Consider the following 23,522-nt stretch of genomic DNA (forward strand, 5'->3'; position numbering starts at 1 on the left):
CTAGTATGTAGAATTGGCACCTGCCAGTACAAAGATACCTAAAAGTCATTAAAAAAATTGGCAAAAGAGAGTAAAAACTTGTAGTTGTTCGGTTAGGATCACGAGTGACTTCTTAAGAACATGCATGTACCATGGAGGTGCATAAAAGAGAGGTTTAGTGAAAAAATTGATTTTTTTTACCACTTCATTTGCACCTTGTGCTTCAACGAGATGTGTAGCAGTGGCGCTTAACAAGGTGGTATTGTAGAGCTTGACACCTAAATCAGTGCTTAATGATATAACAACATTCTCTCTCTTTAAGCACTCACTTATAAGCACCTTTTATTGCCTCATTGTGCATGCCCTCAGTAGTAGTAGTAGGGTTTGCTTCTAGGGGAATTTTTATCACCGCAAGGTTTAGAGAGAGATGCTTTGTGTGAGGCATGCACGCTCAACGAATCGGTGGAAGGGGTGGAAGGCAACTAGAGTCTTTAGCATTGTAGTGGGGATGCAAGAGTAGATTCGGTGATAGTGACATCGCCAAACATGGGATGGTGGGTAGACCTGAGCATTTTGCAGGCTGAGCCGGGCTGACAAAAAGGTCGGTTCATTTCGAGCTGAAAATTTGTGTCCACGAATAGCCCATGGATGTTGTTGGGCCAAGTTTTTGGTCCGGGCTTGGACCGCCCATTCTTTTTTAGTTAAAAAATAAATGAAATTAATTGTTTGGGCGGGCTCGGTCGGCCTGATTTTTTTGGGCTTAGTTTCCACTGACCATGCCCGGCCCGACAGCTACCTTGAGCAGGTCAAAACCCACTGGGCTGGGGCCGGGCCTGTGGGCTAGGCTGGACTTAAAATGCTCAGGTCCAATAGTGGGTAGGGCTTGGGGCAGGACGGATCCAACGTAGAGCTGGGGGGCTCAAGCCCCCTACCCCTGGAACTTCATGGAAAGAAGAGGGGAGGAGGAAGAAGTAGATGAAAGAAGGGAAGGATGAAGAAGAAGACGGGGGACAAGAGGAAGCGGAAGGGAGATGAGCTCCCCAAGCTTTTCATCCTGCATCCATCCAGACTGGTGGTATGCTAACAAGGGCGGACCCAGGGCTGGGCGAGCCTGGGCGCTCCGGCGTCATTGTTGCTAGAGCAGTTCCGTATGGTTGCACCCTCTTTCACTGGAGATAGGAAGATAATTTTTTAGTTTCGCCCATGCTCCATTTGATTCCTGCGTCCGCCACTGTGTGCTACTGCTACGACCCTAAGGAAAACAATAACTATCACTCGTTGGTTCGCTGAAAAAAAAACTTATTTGCTAACTTTGACAGTGAAACGAGCTACGGATGACTATTTATTACACATCATGCATACGCATTAACACCGTGAAAACGAAATTCTTCATATAACCACGTGAAGCATAATACTTCCGTCCTAAATTACTATTTATTTTAAAAAAAATTTGATACATCACTTTTGCTACGTATCTAGATACAAATATATATCTAGGTGTATATCAAAAGGTGTGTATATAGAAAAGTGAAAATGAATAGTAATTTGGGACGGAGAGAGAGTGATCAAACTAGCACATGGCCAAGGCAATTCGATATTCCGCCGCAGTTTGGAAAATGGGACTGCGATATAGCAGTGACAATAAGGTGAAAAATATAGTCTTCCATTTCTGCTGCCGCTTCCGGCTTTCTTATGGAAAAATGTTCCAACGGAACTGAATTGCCGAAATGCGATGCCTCTAAATTAACACATCTACTACAGACAGAATGATCTATCATTGCAGGTTGCAAGGCCCGTGACGCAGGAGTCAAATCAGGATTGGGCCTGGTACGCACCTACCGGAAGAGAACGGATAAGGATTGATTGGGCTACGGAGGAAAGGAGGGGAGACCAAGTAAGCATGGCACAAAATGCTAATGTTTATCGTCCACATCACACTTTCTGGCCTTTTCTTCTTTTTTCTTTTGTATATTTCTGAATGAACGAATGAAATGGATCAGACTTCCAACTTCGTGCGGCTGATCCCATCCATCCGTCCCAGGCCGGCACGCCACTGCTCAAGTGGCTTTCTAGAAGCTTGATTATTATTTTTTAGTTTGGGATGAATATTCACGTACTGGACTGGGCTAATTTTTGTCGTGGGCTTTGGTGCCAAGTTCCTGGGGCGCGCGTTTATTAGCTGGGCTGGACGCGAAATGCTACGGCCTCATGCCGGCCCGAATGAATGCTGCTGCTGGGCCGCACTTTTAAGTATGTTTTTTTTAGCCACCAAGAAAGCGTGTGTTCGGCTGTGCTTCAGCAGCCTGCAGGCCATGGCGATAGCGATGACCTGCAGGTGGCTGCGGCCGCCGCCGCAATCACAGTCGAACAGGTTGAAAGTGGTTTCCACTAAATATTTTTCCAGCTCCCACCGAACTTAAATGGGATCAACATGTACTATGCAATATATAATTGATGAGCCAATACAAGATATAGTGTAAATGAAATTCGTGCACAAATGTAACACAACATCACCAAATAACATGGAATCGTTACGACTTTAATACTTTTCCTCTAGTGAGCTGCCAAAAAAATTCCATTGGCTAGTGGTCCGAAAGATATAGATCTTCTTGTATTTTTCATTTCGCTAACAATTCCATGAAAAGGGAAAATCAATATACAAGGATCGCAATGATCACATAGCCAGGAAAGGAAATGTGCACAATACTTCATCCTTTCTTTTTTTTTCGCGACCGTGCCTTGCCACGTATTTTATTAAGAGGAAGAGATAGAAAGTACAGGGTTGAGCAGTGTCATCTAGACTTGATGACCTGCTTCACAGCTAAAGTTCAGCTTGCTGTTACAGAGAAATCATTTCGCGACCTACAGCTGTATTACTATTTGAGGTAGGCATAGTTAAATGAGCTAAAGAATTAAATCTAGCTGCGACCCATAGTGAAGCTTCATCAATGATCGTTTGCATCAGCTGAACCACATTCTTCTCGGTACTGTTGAAAGTCCGACAATTGCGCTCTAACCAGATAGACCAGGAGATCAAGATGACCATGGAATCAAAAGTCTTCCTGTCAGCTTTGTCAACTCGCTTCCTTGATCGTGTCCACCAGGCAGCCAAATAGTGATCCTCTGGAGATGGAGATGGAGTCGGGACTTCCCAGGATACCTTTGAAAGAGCCAGGTGCCAGATTTGCCTTGTGTATGAGCATCTGATAAGCAAGTGAGTAATAGTTTCAGGTTCCTGTCTACAGAGTATGCAACTATCATCATCCTGCAGGTTATGTTTCTTGCATCTTGCAGCTGTCCAGGTGCTCGAGTTTTGCATTTACCAGGTGCTCGAGTTTTGCGAAGAACCGAAGCTCCTGGTATTGGGTGCTGTCCAATGAAAAAAGTTCTGTATGCACTTGATGTTGTGAAGGTCTGATCCTTAGTCCAGTTCCAAAGCACCCTGTCTTGTGCATCTTCATCAAGTGTCACTGATTGTATTTTGTCCCAGATGGCTAAGTAATCTTGCAGTACATGCACTGTGAGTGCCCCAGAGATATCTTTCACCCAATTTCAGTTTTGGAGGCCTTCATGAACCGTGCGATTCTTCCTAATTCTTGGGCCAACCGCTTGAACCAAACATGGGGCAATCTCTGCAACCGATCAACCCTCAATCCATCTATCTGTCCAGAATAGAGTCCATTTGCCATTTCCAACCTGAATTGAGGTGGAGTAGAAGAATAACTCTGCTACTTGAGGTTCCACTTTATCAGGAAGGGAGAACCATGGACGAGATGTGTCTGTTCTTTTCGGCCATAACCACCGCATGCGTAGAGCATATCCCATGAGTTGGAGATTAGTAATCCCCAGGCCACCTAGTTGTTGTGGCCTGCACACCTTCGGCCATGCTAGTAAGCAGTGTCCTCCCGAGACCATCTCAGTCCCTCTTCATAGGAAAGCACGTCTGCGCTTATCAATACCTTTGATGAGCCATGGAGACAGTGACACTGCCATTGCGGTATGAATTGGAACCGCTAACATTTTCACTCGAACCAGTACTGCACGACCCACTTTACTCATCATCTCTGCCTTCCATGCTGGTAGCCCCGCCTTGATCTTGTCCACCAGTGGCATAAGATCTTTATTTGTCAACTTCTTGGTAGAGATTGGGATTCCCAGGTATTTGCAAGGGAGATGCTGTAGGCGCCCAGGAAATAGGCTGATCAAAGTTACTGTCTCCTCTAGACCACATTGGATGGGGGAGATCTCACACTTGTTCAGATTGGTTTGGAGGCCTGAAGCTCGTCCAAAAAGATCTAGTATAGTTCGTGTGACAATCATGTCTCGTTGATTCGGGGTCAGAAAGAGTACCACATCATCAGCATATAAGAATAGACGTTCTTTTATGGCACTGGATCCCAGCGGAAGTAAGGGGCCTTCTTTGTCTGCCAGAGTGATCAGAGAATTCAAAGCTTCCATTGCCAGGACGAACAACATGGGCGACAGGGGATCCCTTTGCCGGAGGCCCTTGGCGTGGCATATCCGCTTTCCTGGAGCTCCATTCAGAATGATTTTCGTGCTAGCTGTAGAAAGCAACAGGCTTATCCAATCGAGCCAACGTCTTGTGAAACCCATGTGTCTTAGGATTTTCAGCCATAAATCCAATTCACCGAATCAAATGCTTTTGAGATGTCTACCTTGATCAAGGCTGAGGGTGTCTTGCGTCTCTGGAGCAGTTTTGCAGAAAGATCGACGGCACGGAAATTGTCATGCAAAAGACGCCCCTTGATGAAGGCACTTTGATTCTGCCGCACCAACTCATTCAGCTTGGGTGCTAGTCTGTTGACCAAAACCTTGGTGAAGAGCTTTGAGAAGCTATGAATGAGGCTTATCGGACGATAATCAGCAATGTATTATGCATCCTGTTTTTTCCGAAGAAGTACCATGTAAGCTTGATTAACTAAATGAAGGCTGCTATCATCTAGGGACCAGAGTGCATGAAAGGCACGCATGATGTCATGCTTGATGATTGGCCAGGCGGTTCTTAGAAAGGTTTTATGGATGCAAGGTCACTTTCATGAATCATATGGACCAGAATTTGACCTATTTTGTAGTCTAGTTGTTGGGGACCGCCCCACAGCGCACCCTGAATGGCGCTGGCAGGGACCCTCTCTCTTAATCGACTCCAAACTCGTCACCTTCCCCTTTACAAAGCCAGCAAATAACCGAAGTCAACTATCACGAAGGTGTCCACTCTGTTGTTTTGCAGGCAAGGACTCGCGAAGTTAAAACCCCCGCGGAGCACCCAACAATTTGGCTTCGGGAAGATTCCGTGGCAAGAAGCCGAAGCTAGCTGACTTCGACCAAAGAAGGCAGGAAGTTCGGAAAGTTTGCTCGGTCCCGACGAAGCTTATGAATGAGGAAGAGGGTAATCAAAACAGCCTTGGGGCCACACTACAGTAGGACAGCTTTGTAATAAGAATCTTGAAGAAGGTTGGAAATGTAATTCTGCTGTGAAAGCGACATTTGGAATAGGAATCAAGTTACTGTCCTGTACGGAATATTCTTAGGATGTAGTGGTTGAGTATGGGTATAACGGGAATGCAAAAATGTAACTTTATGGCCCTATAAAGGGAGATGAACCGTCCCCACGGGATGGGCATTAATCACTGATAGGATAGCCATTGTCATGTTTGTCTGAACGGCCATTATCTTCGTTTGTCGTGACGTCCTTACTGTTGCTTGGGTGAACCCCAACACCAGTGAAGATTAAAATTGAGGCTCAACCACTACCATAGAGAAAGAATGCCATCGCAATAATGTGGTAATTAATAAGGTATCTAAATTACACATGAACCCGCTTTGTGTCTTATTTGCATGACCTCTGCTCGCAGGTGGTGGGTTTTGCTGATGAGACATGATAGGTACTTCAGCGATCAGAATTTAGGCGGCGTACTTTCAGAAATCAAAAGCATGTAACATAACTAAATTGAAAAGGATGTAGAAATATCACTCGAGAAAGGGAGTGACAAAGATCTTTGTGATGTGTGGATAATGTTGAAACAACCACGATATTTTACCAATGCGTTACCGAGGATCACCAAGCTAGACAGCTAGTTATGGAGTCCAAGGATCATCTCTACATTTAATCTTCTTTACAGCTACAACCATGCGTACCGGCCAGCTCATATCCCTGATTTGCACAAAGATTCTCATTACTGATTGACCGTGGATATATACACGTTTACATGTCATGCACAGTAGGATTATAGGTCGATAATATAGCAAATTTACAACCGAGAGCTATACGGCTTTACATAGGGTCTGTTTGGTTTGAGATGCTTATCATAAGCAACTTTTAGTTGCTTATTTGGAGTTGCTTATTTTTAGTCCTAGGTGTTTGTTTGATGGGCTAAACAGCATTGAATGAGGTTGATATTGACATGTTTACCCCTAAAGAGCATTGAATGAGGGGGAGAGAGGGGGGAGACAACCAGACATAAATGAGGGTAGGAGTGTAAAGATCACCTTTTAGCTCCAATAAGTAAGGGTGTTTGGTTTCTTTGGGCTAAAAATTGCTTATTTTTAGCTGCTTATGCATAAGTAACTCAAACCAAACACCCCAATAGTAAGCTACAGAAGGATACATGACAAGCTGCACATCAGGGATGTGAGCTGGCATGGTCACAGCTGTTGCTGCGGTAGTACTTATGCCGGATGGTGTACTCGAAGTAGACCTGAGCAAAATAGGCATGAACCAACACTTATTTAGGGCCGGGCGTGGCGCTAATTTTTGCAGTCCGAAAAAATGGACAGGCTCGAGGAGTCTAGCCTGAATAATAAAATGAATTAAATTTATACTAGAAAATGATGGGCGACCTGATCTGAGCCCGAATTAGGCCCGATTTTGTTGGTCCGATGGGGTTAACGAGCGGGCTTGGGTAGAGATTTTAGGCGTGAAAGAAATCGGACTTTTTGACGGCTCGACCCAAGATTTGCTCAGGTCTAACTGGAAGGATGTATTCCAACACACATTTTGCTAGATAAAATTACAAAAAGATTATTTATAGATTAAAAATAGCTAATATAATTAATACTCCCATGAAATGTTATGTGGATTGTAAAGGATCATAATCCTGTTTGGTTTGAGGTTACTTTTTTAGGGACTAAAAGTTGCTTATTTAGTGTTTGGTTCCAGGGACTAAACAAATATTTAATGACTTGAATTTCCTACCCCTCCCTTTTTTTTCCCTCCTCCGGCGACGACGGACATGGCTGGCGGGCGGCGGATCCAGCGCAGGAGGCCGGCGGCACTCGGGGGTCGAGACGGCGGCCACCCTCCCACTCTGGTGGCGTCCCTCTCCGGCGCCCTCTCTCCTCCTCCCACGCTAGCAGCAGCAGCCATCAGGTGCTGTCTGAGTCCTCTTAGTGGCACGGCGCCGGCGGAGGTCCAAGAGCCATCCTGGCATCCTCCATCCATAAACCCTCGCAAAATATCTGCGCTGATACAGTGGGGTGTGCCACTACTGTTGCCAGCGATCCGGTGCCAGTGGCCAACTGCGCCCCATCTGTTAACGCATTCGTAGCATGCACGGCGCCCAAATATTTGTTGCAGCCTTCTCCCCTTCTAATACCCTGCCATTGCAGCCTCATCCTCTCACACTTGCGCTGCCATCTCCACAAGCCAAGAAGCTCTCAGAGCCATGGCCACCGCCGCGTCGACCCTCCACAAGTCCTCCTTCGGCGGCGCCCGGCTCCCGTCGGCGCCGCGCGCCCCGTCCTCCGCCGCCGCCGTGGCCACCCCTCGCGCCGCCGGCGTGCCCATCCGCGCCTCCATCTCCAACCCGCCCTACGACCTCACGTCCTTCAAGTTCAGCCCCATCAAGGAGTCCATCGTCTCCCGCGAGATGACCCGGCGCTACATGACGGACATGATCACCCACGCCGACACCGACGTCGTCGTCGTGGGCGCCGGCTCCGCGGGCCTCTCCTGCGCGTACGAGCTCTCCAAGGACCCCTCCGTCAGCGTCGCCATCGTGGAGCAGTCCGTGTCCCCCGGCGGCGGCGCCTGGCTGGGCGGGCAGCTGTTCTCGGCCATGGTGGTGCGCAAGCCCGCCCACCTGTTCCTCGACGAGCTCGGCGTCGCGTACGACGAGGCCGAGGACTACGTGGTGGTCAGTCACGCCGCGCTCTTCACCTCCACCGTCATGAGCCGCCTCCTGGCGCGGCCCAACGTGAAGCTCTTCAACGCCGTCGCCGCCGAGGACCTCATCGTCAAGCAGGGCCGCGTCGCCGGGGTGGTCACCAACTGGGCGCTCGTCGCCATGAACCACGGCACCCAGTCGTGCATGGACCCCAACGTGATGGAGGCCAAGGTGGTGGTCAGCTCCTGCGGCCACGACGGGCCGTTCGGGGCCACCGGCGTCAAGAGGCTCCAGGACATCGGCATGATCAGCGCCGTGCCCGGGATGAAGGCCCTCGACATGAACACCGCCGAGGACGCCATCGTCCGCCTCACGCGCGAGGTCGTGCCTGGCATGATCGTCACCGGCATGGAGGTCGCCGAGATCGACGGCGCCCCGAGAATGGTGAGGAGGATTGATTTTCTCTTGGTAATCTTTCTCCTGGTTTCTTGGATTGGATTTGTTACTGATAATAAGCATCTCCATCTTCATGGTGTTGATTGCAGGGCCCGACGTTCGGCGCCATGATGATCTCCGGGCAGAAGGCGGCGCACCTGGCGCTGAAGGCGCTTGGAAGGCCCAACGCCATCGACGGGACCACCCAGACGGCGTCGCAGGCGTGGCGCGAGGAGCTCGTGATGGCGTCCAAGGACGACGAGGTCGTGGACGCGTGAGCAGGGGAAGGCGTTGGAAACAGGGGGTGCGCGTCGGGTGGAGCGATCTGGAAGTTTGTGCATTTCTTTGGGACTACGTATGTGGCTTGCTGAGTTGTTGAACTCTCTTTTGGTTAGCAGCAGTGTCTCGCTAGTGTCGTGTTTGTACTCCGTAGGTCATGCCATGCTACCGTGTGCGGTGTCTCGTGGGAGCACCACTCTAGGGGCCCTTCTGGCAGCACGAATAAAGAGAGGAAAGGGGAAAAAATGGTTAATTGCTATGTTGCTGTGGTGTGGTTGAGGGTCTGTTTGGATCCCATGAGTTACGGGTGAAAGTGATAAAAATTTAGCACCTTTATGCATTATCCCATCAAATAGGAGCGCTAAACTTTAACCCACCTTTAAAAAAAGTGCAAAAACATTAGTTGGTGGGGAGAAGCTAATGGGTGCTAATGGCTTGTGAAAAGATAAAAAGGGAGAGAGAAAGGGAAAAAGGTGATGAGATAAAGGGTAAAAGTGACATTTTATGAACTTTAGCTCTATCCATTAGCCATGTCTCCAAACGGAAGTTCTAATGGATAGAAGTGCTATATTAGCCATGTCTCCAAACCGAAGTTCTAATGGATAGAAATGCTATATTTTAGATAGGTGAAACTTTAGCAATAGCACATTAAATAGGCTCTGATCACATCCAAATAGGCTCTGATTTGTTGCATACTTTGGCTTGTTGATTTTACGTTTATTTGTTCGGCCAAAGGTGAATTCTCGGGATCACGTAGATTTCAGATCCTGAAATTCTGACCCACTTGTATCTCATTTCCCTTCCAGCCTCCAATCAACATTACACCGCAGAAGCTTTTATTATCGAATATCCTCCACCCTAATCTAGGTCCTATTTGGTTCCTTTAGGAACTAAATTAAACTTTAGTCCCCCAAACTTTAGTTCCTACTATGTTTGGATCCATGAACTAAAGTTCATTAAAGCAGATGAATAAAGACCAAAATACCCCTAATCCGGGGAGGAACGGGGCACATCTACAGGCGGAATGGCAGGGGGTTGCCGGCGCCAGTCTACTTCTTGACCTTCCTCGCCGCACCCTTCTTGGGCGGAGATGCAGCGGCGGCCTTCTTCGGTTGCGGCGTGGAGCGGCGCTGCGAGGGCAGCCTACGCCACCGCATGCTCGGCGGCGAGCGGCGGGGGCGACGACAGCGGGGGCCGAGCGGGAGGGAGGCCGGCGGTGAGGGCGGCGGGCGGGAGGGTGGCGGGGGCTGGGCGGTAGGGCGGTGGGGGGTGACGACGGCGGGGGCCGGGCGGGAGGGAGGACGGCAGCGGTGGTTGGGCGAGAGGCCGACGGGGGGCGACGGCGGTGGGGGCCGGGCGGGAGGGAGGCCGTCGGGAAGAAGGCATTAATGAGGGGTATACCCTGTCAATAGTCTCATTTAGTTCCTTTTAGCAACATCTTAGGGACTAAAGGGTTAAACATATTTGACAGTTTAAAAAAAACTAAGCTTTGATTCTTTAGCAGCCCCGAACCAAACAGGACCTCGGTAGCCACGGTAGTGTATCAATGCCCTGCTAATCCATCACCCATTCACCGTTCACTACACGTTCAGGATTTAGGCGTTCACCTGCTAGAGGAAATGACTTTTACGCAGATTGTCATAGAACTCTGAAAGTTACAAGTTCCAATGATCTTAATCAAATACCTACTAAATAAAACCTAGCAGCATCCAAAATGTCAAAATCATACCTACTCAACTCACGAGGAAAAAAAGAAAAGAAAAGCAGGTACAGGCATAATGTAAAGCACTCGCAAGTAAACAACAAAGCAGAGGTAATCAAACTCAGCTATTAGGAAGGGGAAAATTGGTTTCATAGCATCGAAAGATCACCAAACTCGAAAATTACCACTGAAAATCCGTCGTTCTGTAAAATAGCATCCGAAGAGGAAATCGTCACCTAAAAATAGCATTCTGTGATGGATGGAGAAAACAGCGCTAACATCTTCACATCTTCCTCCCAAGCTAGAGACGGCCGCTTCTCGTCCCTACAGCCGCTGCCTCCTGGCCAGTGGCCACTGCCAGCTGGAGGTTGAGCTCCGGGCAGCCATGAACGACTAGGCCCAGTGAGGGCGCCAGCTCTCCTTTTCTCTCTCTATTCAATTCAAAGCAAGCAAGCCACATCCGATCCATCTAAGCACAGGTATCAATCTCTCCGTTCAATTCAATCCCTCTGTGCTGCTCTTCTTCTCAAATCGGCAAGCAAAAATAAAAGTTAAACAAAAATCAAGCGGCACCTGCATCTCGGCAAGCAAAAATAAAAGTTAAACAAAAATCAAGCGGCACCTGCATCTCTGAACAGACGAAGCAAGCAAGCAGCTACCTGCTTCGATTTCCCACGCAAGCAAGCACTAAATCAACCACCGCAACTAAATCAACCACCACAACCTTCAACTCACCAAATCGATGGGCACTAGACTACCAGAGGTGAATCCAGCCAAGCTTTGTGCCGGTGTCGTGCTCTTTCTCCCTTGCTAGGATACGCCTCCATGCGTGAGCGCTGCTGGCATGAAGATGTGATGCAGGAAATGGATGAGCTCCACCGTCCTCCGTCCACAAGCTCTTGTCATCGAGGACAGCACCAAGCAGATCGTAGCAGCCAGGGCTGCAAGGCGTGCCCCAGGGCCTCGCGGCGTCGGAGCGAGGGCGTAGAGGGCAGCACCTAGTAGGCTAGCACCAGTGCGGGGCACAGCGAGGACACCAGCCTGGGCCGCAGTAGGGGCGCCGACTGGGACACAGCACGAGCGGCAGCCTAGAGCAGGGGTGTTCGGGCGGGCGAGACGGCATCGGGAGAGACCAAATGGATAAGGAGAAGGGGAGAAGCTAAACGAAATTGACGGTGTTTCTTTTTGCCGTGATAGAATGCCATTTTCGGATGACGGATGATTCTTTCAATATCATTTCACGAAACGGTGAACTTTCAATTTTGATAGTATTTTCCGATTTTGACCATTTTTCGAGGCTACGAAACTAATTTTCTAATACTAGTAACTAACTTTCAGTTAGGCAAAAGAAATTATCACATTGCACTATTGCAGCCTCAGCATTTTTGGACTAGTGTTACGTCACGTACTCGGGACCCTTCGGTTGATGTGGTGCCAAAACCCAAACGAAGATCTCCTCCACATGATTCCAGATTTCCAGTCACCTGCTCTGCTCATGGCGCGCGCTCCAATAGCTCCATGACGCACACCATTTGGGCGGCATACTGCGTCATCGCGAGCCACCAGCAGCAGACTAGATTGGGCTTCAATACCCAAAGGGATAATGGTCCGAGTGAGCGAAGCCACCGTAGTCGGCCCAAGGGAGCGGAGCAGTCAGTGCCGGCCTTTTGCTGCTATATCCAACAAATGACCCGGAGGCCCAAGTTAACCTGATTTTTCGCTCCGGGCCTCCGTATTCCTTGTCGAGTCTGGGCTGCCGTGGCAAGTGGCATGTAGACACTCTGAAAGCTTGAAAGTTGAAACTGTTCTTCTATCAATCCCTCCTAGCTAGCTCATGCAGCCATGCTCATGGATCGCCACATGACTAGTAATTAACCGTAATTAAAAGAAGAAGAAGGAACAAACAAAACGCATGATGTATAGCATCTTTCCTGTTTCTTGCCTTTTCTTCAGTGGTTTTGATGAAGGCACGAAAAGGAAACGTTCAGGCCATGATTACATTTGTGGAGAACTTAAAACTCCCGCGTTCTTAAATATTTATCATCTAGTTCGAAAATAAAACTATTTTTTTTATTTTAAACCAACGTCATGTATCTGAAAACAGAGGGGTAGTACTAGGAAATTTTGGTTCCTGCGGAGATTTGACTTTTGAGGATCTGAGGCCACTCGAGGTCAGGAATGCTCAGCGAGAGAACGATGGACCCAAGCCAACGGCCAACAGTCCAAGTGGCCAATAGCAAAAGATGTGTGTACAGTAGTGGATCCTCAACTGTTCATTAATTTTGCACCAGGCTACCTATCTGCAGCCAGTCCTCGTACGTTTTTTCAGACCTTTGACTAGCGAATCCGGCAGCTGGGTTCTGCTGCAACAGCACTCCCCATTGGCCACTGGGTATTGGCGAACGGGACGGGGCACCAGTGAATTGACGCTTTTGTCTGTCCTTTCCATGTTTACGAACTAAAGTTTAATAATATTTAGATATTAATTAGGAGTATTAAATATAGGTTAATTATAAAACTAATTGCATAATGAAGGCTAATTTGCGAGACGAATCTATTAAGCTTAATTAGTCTATGATTTGATCATGTGATGCTACAGTAAATATGTGCTAATCATAAATTAATTATGTTTAATAGATTTATCTCGCAAATTAGCCACGACTTATGCAATTAGTTTTATAATTAGTTCACGTTTAGTCTTTCTAATTGGTATCAAATATCTGGTATGATCCGTGCCGAGCTACCTTTGGAGAGCTTTGACGCTCCCTTTTTTGAAAAAGAAAGAGCGTGCCAACTGGATCGGAGTCGGATGGCCCCGAGTCAAACCTGCAATCTGCTCTATCCGCTCCGATCCGATCCACTGACACCGAGAGTAGTCAAGGAGTCAAGGAGCGGATTGGGCCTGCGAGCCGTGCAGGAGCGACATGGCCGGTTTTCCCGGGTGGTCACAGGTTTCGTGCGCGCGTGTTGCGGCGGCTCATGGGGAAACCTCTGGCCGTTCACGGGACCGATAGGCTGGCTGCTGGAGGTGACGGCCACTGTATCCATCCCTCCGGTAGGTAACGGCGTAACGCTCTGCCTTGTGGGCACGGGCCGTGTGACGAGAAACGCGAGCTCGCGGCCGGCGTCACCATGCCGGGTCCGGTCTCTCGGTCCCTTGAGCCCTTCACAGCGCAGAAGCATTCAAGTCTGCCGGCTGCCGCCAGCGCTCGCCCGTTCCTGACCTCCTCCTGCGAGGCTGCGACTGCGATCACTCGCCGAGGCAGAGGCAGAGGCAGAGGGGAGACGGTTGGCTGGTGCGCGGCCAGGCCGGGCCATAAACACTTCAACAGTTGCGCTTCCCACGATCCCAGTTGGATTCCCATCTCACCCTCCCTGGATCACAACAGCGATGCTGCCCTGCGCTGCGCCACCTCGGTCACATGCCTCCGAGGCTCCGCTCTCGATCATCTCTCCTGCTCCAGGCCTCCAGCTGCTACGCCTGAGAATCGAGCGCGATCTATGTTCATGTGGCGTCCACGATCGAGCGAGCAGGGGGATGGACCATCGCCATCATGAACTGATCGATGCTACTGGTAGTAGAGCATGATCTGTGCACGGGATCTGAGGCTCGTGCGTCGCAACCAGTGCTCGCAATATTCTATCTAACGCGTTAACAGTGTCCCGTTTCAAATGCAAAAGCTTGCCTGGCTCATGTGTAAAATATGGAACGGGAGGAGAGAAGTGGCTGCAACGGCGCGATCTTTCGCCCGGCGCACGCGGACGCGGCCAAACCTAACGGGCCGTCCAGCCGTCCAGCAGCTCGAAGGCAAAACAAAAAAAAAGAAGAGGAGCAGCAGGAGCACAAAACCTGTTTGATTGCACGCTTCTTGAGGCCCGGCCACAACTGGTGTCTTACTTTAAGCCCGCAGCTCACATCAGTTTAGCTTTTAAACAAGCGCGCCCCTGCCTGCCTGCCCCGTCTCATCTGATAGGTCGCGATAGGAGGACGCGCCTGCTCCGCCTTGTGCTTTGCCCCGCCCCAAAGCATCCGCCACCAAACCCAGCGTCACTCTCGATCACTCCCCTCTGCGTCGGCAGCTCTGCCCTCTCCCTCCCGTTCCCTTCCCCGGTTGCGAGGCACGGCGATCTCGGCTCGGATCAGGCCGTCTCGGCTACCTACCAGCGATGGGAATGGTATCGCGGCGGCGCCCATGCGTGGGCGGTGGTGATCTTCTCGCCGTCGCGGTGCTGCTGCTCTCTTGCCTCTCCCGCGGCGCGTCCGCCGCGGACCCGGCGGCGTCTTTCGGCGACAACTTCGAGATCACGGGCGCCGAGGACCACGTCAAGACCTCCGCCGACGGCCAGACCTGGTACCTCTACCTCGACAACAAGACAGGTAAGGAAACTTAGGAAAGATGTGGTCCATCGCCGGAGATGCCAAACATGGCGTGCCGTCCAAATGCAAATCCCAGCTCACTTTCGATCCCATTCCTTCCTTCCTCCCCCCGTTCGCATTGCAGGCGTCGGGTTCCAGACGAAGCAGCGGTACCTCTTCGGGTGGTTCAGCATGAAGCTCAAGCTCGTCGGCAACGACTCCGCCGGCGTCGTCACCGCCTACTACGTTCGTGATCCGTCCATTGCATCTCCTTTGCCATTGCCAAGAACCAACGCCACGGGCTGACCCTCACCCTTGACCCGATGGATGCTCTGCAGATGTGCTCGGACGTGGACGCGGCCCCGCAGCGCGACGAGCTTGACTTCGAGTTCCTGGGCAACCGGACGGGGCAGCCCTACATCATCCAGACCAACGTGTACCACAACGGCGTCGGCGGCCGGGAGATGCGCCACTCGCTCTGGTTCGACCCCACCGCCGACTTCCACACCTACGCCATCCTCTGGAACCCCAAGCACATCGTGTAAGCAGAACCCATCCCGTTTCGTTTCGTTTCGTTTCATTCTCTGATCGATCGATCGATCCCATTCCCTGATTCATTTCGTTCAATTGCTCACTGCTCTGCTACGAGAGTTGGCGGGCCCTGCTGGCCTCATAGATTCGGCAGCACAGTGGCACGCAGCTGCCGAAGACGACGGGGCAGGGAGAGTCGCAGGGAGGCAGGCGAGTTGAATGCGCCCACCCATCTCCTCGTCCCTCATGAAATCAGAGCGTCGGGACCCCCGAGATATGCCAAAGCATACCGCTACCACATCGCTACACTTGATTCGATTCGACCCCGTCGACACCGCCGCTGCAGCTGCGAAACTTGGTACACGCCCCTGTTTGGGGCCGAACCATGTGTGCCGCCGCGCCTCTCCCATGGCCACCACTCCATTCCCAGCCTCCTCCATCCAGCGCCGCGACACCGCACATGCATCCGCGCCAGTCGCTAGCTGCTGCTGCTGCTACTGCTCATCAGTGCAGATCACTGGCGACCCTGCTGCGCAACTGTTCAGCTGCGCGGAATAATTGGCAACCTGCTCGTGATCACTGATCAGGCAGTGGCCCACGGTGTCGCCGATCCCTGTGACCGACCGATCCATCGATCGATCGTCCCTGACCTTATTGTCCGTGCAGGTTCTTCGTGGACAAGGTGCCGATCCGCGTGTACCCGAACGACGCGAGCAAGCCGGCCAGCAACGGCTTCTTCCCGGTGTCCAAGCCCATGTACATCTTCTCCAGCATCTGGAACGCCGACGACTGGGCCACGCGGGGCGGCCTGGAGAAGACGGACTGGGCCAAGGCGCCCTTCGTCTCCTCCTACCGCGACTTCGCCGCCGACGCCTGCGCGTGGCCGGGAGAGCCCGGCGCGCCGTCGCCGCCGCCGGCGTGCGCGGCCGCCACCGGGGACAGCTGGTGGGACCAGCCGCCGGCGTGGGCGCTGGACGAGGCGCAGCGGCTGGACAACGCATGGGTGGGGCGCAACGTGCTCATCTACGACTACTGCGACGACCGCAAGCGGTTCCCCACGCCGCCCGAGGAGTGCGCGCTCCGGAACGCCGGCGCCGCCTCGTGACGGGACCTCGCCGACGAAGGCGATCAGCAGGATCATCGGTTGACGAGATGATGATTCATTTTTCGTGTGTAACTGGTTATCGATTTTTGGGGAGAAAGGTCGTATATGGTGGCCAAGATCGATGGTTGTCGCGTTGGTACGAACAATGTATCGGTCATTCTTTTGGGGGAATGGATTCAATTTTGCCGCTCCAAAGCAATCTGTTCCTTGATCTCGTAACCTGAAAACTGCAATCATCCTAGCAATTCGCGAAGGGTATGGGCACCGCTGGAAGATGGAAGGCGGCAGCGAGAGAACGTGCGGCGTCGCAGGGCATGGGCGGAACATGCGCGCGCGCAGATCTCAGCTGCGTCGTCCGGCACGCCTGTCAGTGAACAGTAACGCTCCAACGCTCCTGTCCGGCCGCAGATCTTGATCTTGCGGATGCTCCCTGTGCCGAGCCAAGCCAAGTAGCCATGCTGAAACGAAAATGATCGATAGCACCAAGTATTCTAGTACTGGACTACTGGTCACCTGCAGGGTCATATTAGGGTAGCCTTTTGTTTTTGTTCGTGTGGTGCCGTGGGAAATTCGGGGAGCATCACGAATCCAGGAACCAGGAAAAGTGAAAGGGAAAAGGTTGCTACGAGCGAACAAGTGCATGTGAGGCTGACGAGGAAAAGAAAGAAAGGGGGAGGAGGGATCAAGTTAAAGATAGAAGCATCCAAAAAGACGCCGCGACGTTTCAACGGCACAATCGGAGCGACAGTGCACGGCCACGACACGAGCTCCGGTTGTCCGTTTAGCTCGTTCCTTCATTTTTTCTCGCTCAGGCCATATCAGACTCGTTTGGCACGGTTCTCCGTCATGCCAAAATGACTTTAGCTCTTAGCTCTTCTAATGAAACGATTTTTCTGACTCTAATTTATCTTGTTAATTTTTTTTGATAAAACAGACTTCTTCTAGATATAGAATATATATACAAAAGATCAAATCTTGCTATTACTAATTGATACTTCCTCTTGTAGCCTATACATTAATCCTCATGATACGCGTTAGAAGAATAGATAAATTATAGATTTTAACCATAGTAGCTATCAGATATACGTTTTTATAAAAAAAAATTACCCCTAAATAGTCTAAAGTAGTTTACGAGGTGCATATCCTTCCTTTTCGCATTTGCGTTGCGGGCCTATTTGGTGAGCTCCGTCTGATTCTAATTTTCTATGGGAGCTAATTCTGCAAGAGAAGTGATTATGTTGTTAGATATACGGGCTTAGCCCATATAAATAATTTTGAATAAATCTCAAAGGCCCATAAGCGTAAGAGGGGATACAACATCTATTAGTCCCGTATTGCTAATAGGCGAGGTTGTTGGGGGTTTTCCTCCCTATAAATATGGACTACCCCCTCATGGAAAAATGCACTATAGACTACTATACGGGAATGCCCCTAGGTTCGGGTATCCCTAAGGTGGTCTATATGAGTTAGGTTTTGCCTCTTCTACACTGCTGTACCGCCACCGTAGTCTTCTCCATTTTGTTACGTCGGTGTGCACCGACGAGTGGGAGAGCAGGTCTCTGAAACCACTCGTCCTTGTGATCCTGCAAAGGGAGAGGGCGAATAAGGTTTTTGGGAAGCGCTCCACGCGACTGCTCAAGTTCGCCATCACGGCTCATCCTCCATCCAAGTCCGGCGTTGTAGCGTACCGTCGTCTTCAATACCAGCTGCTGCGATCCATCCGCAACACCGTCATCGTCCCGTCAGCACTGCTCATCATCACAGCTTCCCGGTACGTGCGCCGTGATCTAATCTGGTTGTTAATCATATTTTCCAAGATCATGATTATGTTGTTCTTGTTGCCTAGTATATTAGAGTTTTGCATGCTAGGATTGTCTCTTGTCATAATTTATTTATTTTGAAAATTAATACAACAATTGCTTGATTATCAAACAATCTAAAACCCTTATAATAGGCAATTTGTTGATTTTTTTTATGGCTAGTTTTGCTGAGTCACTGAGGCCAGAAAAGTTTTTTGTTGTGAACTTTAAGAGATGGCAATCAAAGGTCCGTCTATGGTTTGATGCAATGCACATCTAGGACACGAGAAAAGGCAAACGAGAAGGCAAACTGACTGCTGAGCAGCAGTAGAAGTTCGTGGATGCCAATAATCTTTTCTTGGGATGTATGATTAGCGTGCTCTCTGACTGTCTGGTCGATGTCTATGTGGACTCGACAGATGCGAAGGAGTTTTAGGATGCTTTGGTGACATAGTATGGCGCAACAGATGCAGGCAGTGAACTGTACCTCATGGAGAGCTTCCATGACCATAGGATGGTGAACAATCGTTCTGTAGTAGAGCAAGCGCATGAGGTGCAGTGCATTGTGAAGGACCTTGAGCAGCTCAAGTGTGAGATACCCGATAAGTTTGTGGTTGGATGCATTATTGCAAAATTGCATTTCACGTGGAGGAATTTTGCCACAACTCTGAAATAGGAGATAGGAGATATCAGTTGAAAACCTGATGGCGTCTCTTAATGTTGAGGATAAGGCTCGGATGTAAGATGCTGCTGATAAAGGAGATCAAGGCCAGTCTAGCGCCAACATGGTGCAAAAGTTCCCATGCAACAAGAATAAAGGGAAAAACAAGGTTGTTAAGACTACTACCTTCAAGAAGAAGAAGATGAACAAAGCTGAGTTGTCTTGCTATACCTGCGGCGAGCTAGGACATTTCTCAAAGGATTGTCCAGATTGCGCAGATCGCAAGGATAAAAAGGCTACTCATGGATCTGGATCCAAGGATGTCAACACGGTGACCATAGGCAATACTGAAGATGGGTATGGTAATTTATTACCTACTGTTCTTTTAGTTTTTCAATCTACTAGTTGGTGGTTTGATATGAGTACCAATGTTCATGTGTGTGGTGATATATCTATGTTCTCTTCTTACCAGGTCGCTCATGATTTCTCCTTCCTGATGGGGAATGGGTCACATACTTCTGTTCATGGTGTTAGCACGGTAGATCTGAAGTTTACTTTGGGAAAGATCATGCATCATGTCCCTACTATCAACAAGAATCTTGTGAGCGGCTCAGTCCTATGCAAGGACGGGTTTAAGGTAGTGTTAGAGTCCAATAAATTAGTCGTGTTGAAACATGGATAATTTGTTGGTAAAGGCTATGATTGTGAAGGCTTGTTTCGCTTTTTCCTTGCATATTTTTGTAATAAGTCATTGAACCATATTTGTGGCAATATTAGTGATGATGCGAGTGCTTGGCATTCACAACTATGTCACGTTAATTTTGTTTGATGTCTCGGCTTTTCAGCATGTATTTAATTCTGAACTTCACCATTGCCAAAAGTTCTAAGTGCCATAGCTGTGTGCAATCAAAGCAACCTCGGAAGCCTCACAAGGTGGCTGAGGAGAGAAACTTGGCACCTCTGGAACTCATACATTCTGATCTCTGTGAGATGAATGGTGTTTTGACAAAAGGTGAAAAGAGATCCTTCATGACATTGATTGATGATGCGACTAGATTTTCTATGTTTATTTATTGCAAACTAAGGATGAAGTGTTAGACTACTTTAAAATCTATAAAGCTAAAGTTGAGAATCAACTAGAGAGAAAGATCAAGCGTCTAAGGTCAGATCATGGTGGCGAATATTTTTTTTGAATCTTTGATGAATTCTGTAAGGAACATGGTATTATTCATGAGAGGATGCCTCCCTATTCACCCGAATCAAATGGGGTTGCTGAGAGGAAAAAACACACGCTGACTGATCTGGTTAACGCTATGTTAGACACTGCTAATTTATCTAAGGCATGGTGTGTGTGTGGGGGGGGGGGCTTTATTGACTTCATGTCATGTCCTGAATAGAGTTTTGGACAAGAATAAAGAGCAAACTCCATATGAGTTGTAGGTTGGGAGAAAACCATCACTTTCTTATTTGTGCACTTGGGGTTGCTTGGCGAAAGTCAATGTACCAATTTCTAAGAAGTGCAAGTTGGGACCTAAGGCAAGGGATTGTATCTTTATAGGATATGCTCAAAGGAGCATTGCCTATAGATTTTAGTAAAATCAGAGGTACCTGATATGCATGTTGATGCTATTATGGAATCTCATGATGCAGCATTCTTTGAGAATATTTTTCCTATGAAAGAGATGCATAGCACTTCCAGATTTTCCTTTGAGATAATTCCTGAACCAATTGCATCTATTGAGTCTTCTGAATAATCTGATGAGCATGAGGAGGTCATTGAGAAGGATGACAGTGAGGCTCCTAGAAGGAGTAAGAGACAAAGGATTTGCAAAATCTTTGGTGATGACTTCACTGTGTACCTTGTGGATGATACACACACATCCATTGCTGAGGCATTTGCATCTCTAGATGCAAATGATTGGAAAGAAACTGTCCATAATGAGATGGACTCGATTCTTTCTAATGGAACATGTGAGCTCATTGAATGACCCTATGGTTGCAAACAAGTGGGTTGTAAATGGGTGTTCAGAAAGAAGCTTAGGCCTGATGGTACTATTGAGAAGTACAAGGCACGGCTTGTGGCCAAAGGCTACACACAGAAGGTGAATATTTCTTTGATACTTACTCACGTGTCGCTAGATTGACCACAATTCGAGCACTACTTTTTTTGGCTACCTCATATGGTCTTATTTTTCATCAGATAGACGTAAAGATAGCTTTTCTAAATGGAGAGTTGGATGAGAAGATCTATATGGATCAGCCTGATGGATTTGTGGTGAAGGGTCAAGAAAGTAAGGTGTGTAAGTTATTAAAGTCTTTGTATGGACTGAAATATGCTTCTAAGCAATGGTATGAGAAATTTGACAGAACTTTAACTTATGCGGGCTTTGTCATAAACGAGGCTGATAGATGTGTGTACTATCACCATGGTGGGGGTGAAGAAGTTATATTATGCTTGTATGTGGACGACATACTAATCTTTGGCACCAATATTGATGTGATGAATGAGGTCAAGTTTTTTCTATCAAAGTGTTTGGTATGAAGGATCTAGGAGAAGCTGATGTTATTCTGAACATTAAGCTGATTAAGGATGAGACTGGGATTACTCTTTTGCAATCCCATTATGTGGAGAAGATCTTGAGCCGCTTTGGCTACACGGACAGCAAGGCTTCTGCAACTCCTTATGATCCTAGTGTGATACTTTGAAAGAATAAGAAATTTGTAAAAGATCAACTTAGATACTCTCAGATTATCGGTTTACTCATGTACTTAGCTAGCACAACGAGACCTAACATATCTTTTGTTGTGAGCAAATTGAGCAGGTTCATGTCAAACCTGGGTTCTAATCATCGGCATGCACTTGAAAGTGTTATGCGCTACTTGGTGGGCACTGTGAGTTATGGGATCACTATTCTGAGCACCCTTCTGTGCTTAGGGATATAGTGACTTGAACTGGATTTCTGATGCTGATGAGCTTTATGCCACGAGTGGGTATGTATTTACCCTTGGAGGTGGTGCAATATCATGGAGGTCTTGCAAACAGAACATTTCGACGAGCTCAACCATGGAGGCAGAACTTACTGCCTTAAATACAACCACTGTTGAGGTAGGGTGGCTACATGAGTTCTTGATGAACTTGCCTGTGGTTGAAAAACCAGTGCTAGCCATTCTAATGAACCGCGATAATCAAACTATGATAGTCAAAGTGAACAATGCTAAGGATAATGCGAAGTCATCAAGACATGTCAAGAGACGACTGAAGTCTATCAGAAAATTCAGAAACTCCAGAGTAATACGTGTGACTTATATTCAAACAGATAAAAACCTGGCAGATCCCTTTACAAAAGGGCTATCATGGAATGTGATAGAAAGTGTATCGAGGGAGATGGGTATGAGACCCGTTTGAGTTGCCATAGTGGTAACCCAACCTATGTGATCGGAGATCCCGTGAATTAGGATGTGGAAAAAAAAACAAGCTTTTGGTTAATTGAGGAGAGTAATTATTTAACCCTTTCTAAGTGAAAATGCAATACTCTCAAATATTGTAAGGCAGGGATAATGTAAGGCATGTGTGCTGTAAGACAAGTTGGCTATATGTCTTAATGTGATTCTATTAGCTTTGATAAGGGAAGATGATGTCCTACATAGCATTCTTGAAAGAACACACCTATATGAGTCCGGCTATTAAACGTCACAGTCTATGAGATTTGGGTGATCTCTAGTAAGCTTGTGAAAGAGATCAGGGAGTACGACGTAAATGCTCCACCCGCGGGGTAGGCTACAAGCAGTCAGGTACTGGTTATGACTTTGAGTGAAACTTGTCCATGTAAAACTAGCAATTCAAGGCGTAGTTCATTGTCAAGTTGTGGATAAGTGTAGCTTGAAACTCTAGGCAAGACTTCAACTTAACAATCCTTCCTGAAACACCGGTATATCAAACAATAGTGAGAAACATGCAAAACACCTAAATAGGTATTTGAGATCTGGTGGGGGATTGTTAGATACATGGTCTTGGCCCAAATAAATAATTCTGAATAAATCTTAAAGGCCCATTAGCGTAAGAGGGGGTATACCATCTATTAGTTTCGTATTGTTAATAGATCAGGGTCTTGGGGGTTTTCCTCCCTATAAATATGGACCACCCCCTCATGGAAAAGACGCACCATAGACTACTATACGGGAAGGCCCCTAGGTTCGGGTATTCCTAAGGTGGTCTATACGAGTTAGGTTTTGCCTCTTCTACACTGCTGCACCGCCATTGTAGGCTTCTCCATTCCATTGCATCGGCGTTCACCGGCGAGCGGGAGAGCAGGTCTCCGGAACCACTCGTCCTTGTGATCCTGCACCGGGAGAGGGCGAATAATGTTTTTGGGAAGCGCTCCGCGCGACTACTCAAGTTCGCCATCACAGCTCGTCCTCCGTCCGAGTCAGGCGTTGTAGCGTAACATCGTCTTCAACACCGACTGCTGTGATCCATCCGCAACACCGTCGTCGTCCCGTCAGCACCGCTCGTCATCACAGCTTCCCAATATGTGCGCCGTGATCTAATCT

At 48.5% G+C, this 23,522-nt stretch overlaps 2 protein-coding genes and 1 long non-coding RNA gene across 3 annotated transcripts; 2 read left to right on the forward strand and 1 right to left on the reverse strand.

Moving 5' to 3' along the window:
• The first annotated feature begins 7,524 nt into the window (after positions 1-7,524).
• Positions 7,525-9,075, forward strand: LOC117842602 (thiamine thiazole synthase 2, chloroplastic). The gene is made up of 2 exons (XM_034723082.2): positions 7,525-8,546; positions 8,648-9,075. The coding sequence occupies exons 1-2, from the start codon at positions 7,662-7,664 to the stop codon at positions 8,813-8,815; spliced, it is 1,053 nt and encodes a 350-aa protein (XP_034578973.1). The 5' UTR covers positions 7,525-7,661; the 3' UTR covers positions 8,816-9,075.
• A 1,571-nt stretch (positions 9,076-10,646) lies between these two features.
• LOC117842528 (uncharacterized) lies at positions 10,647-11,811 on the reverse strand. The gene is made up of 2 exons (XR_004637528.2): positions 11,141-11,811; positions 10,647-11,040 (listed from the first exon to the last, which is right to left on the reverse strand). It is a non-coding gene; the product is annotated as an uncharacterized lncRNA (long non-coding RNA).
• Positions 11,812-14,397: 2,586 nt separating this feature from the next.
• Positions 14,398-16,706, forward strand: LOC117846534 (probable xyloglucan endotransglucosylase/hydrolase protein 8). Its single transcript, XM_034727738.2, has 4 exons — positions 14,398-14,896; positions 15,021-15,121; positions 15,214-15,416; positions 16,073-16,706. Exons 1-4 carry the CDS (start codon positions 14,686-14,688, stop codon positions 16,509-16,511), a joined length of 954 nt encoding a protein of 317 aa, XP_034583629.1. The 5' UTR covers positions 14,398-14,685; the 3' UTR covers positions 16,512-16,706.
• The last annotated feature ends 6,816 nt before the right edge of the window (positions 16,707-23,522 follow it).

Source organism: Setaria viridis, chromosome 2 (assembly GCF_005286985.2).
Source record: "Setaria viridis chromosome 2, Setaria_viridis_v4.0, whole genome shotgun sequence".
In the NCBI taxonomy this organism is placed as follows: domain Eukaryota; kingdom Viridiplantae; phylum Streptophyta; class Magnoliopsida; order Poales; family Poaceae; genus Setaria; species Setaria viridis.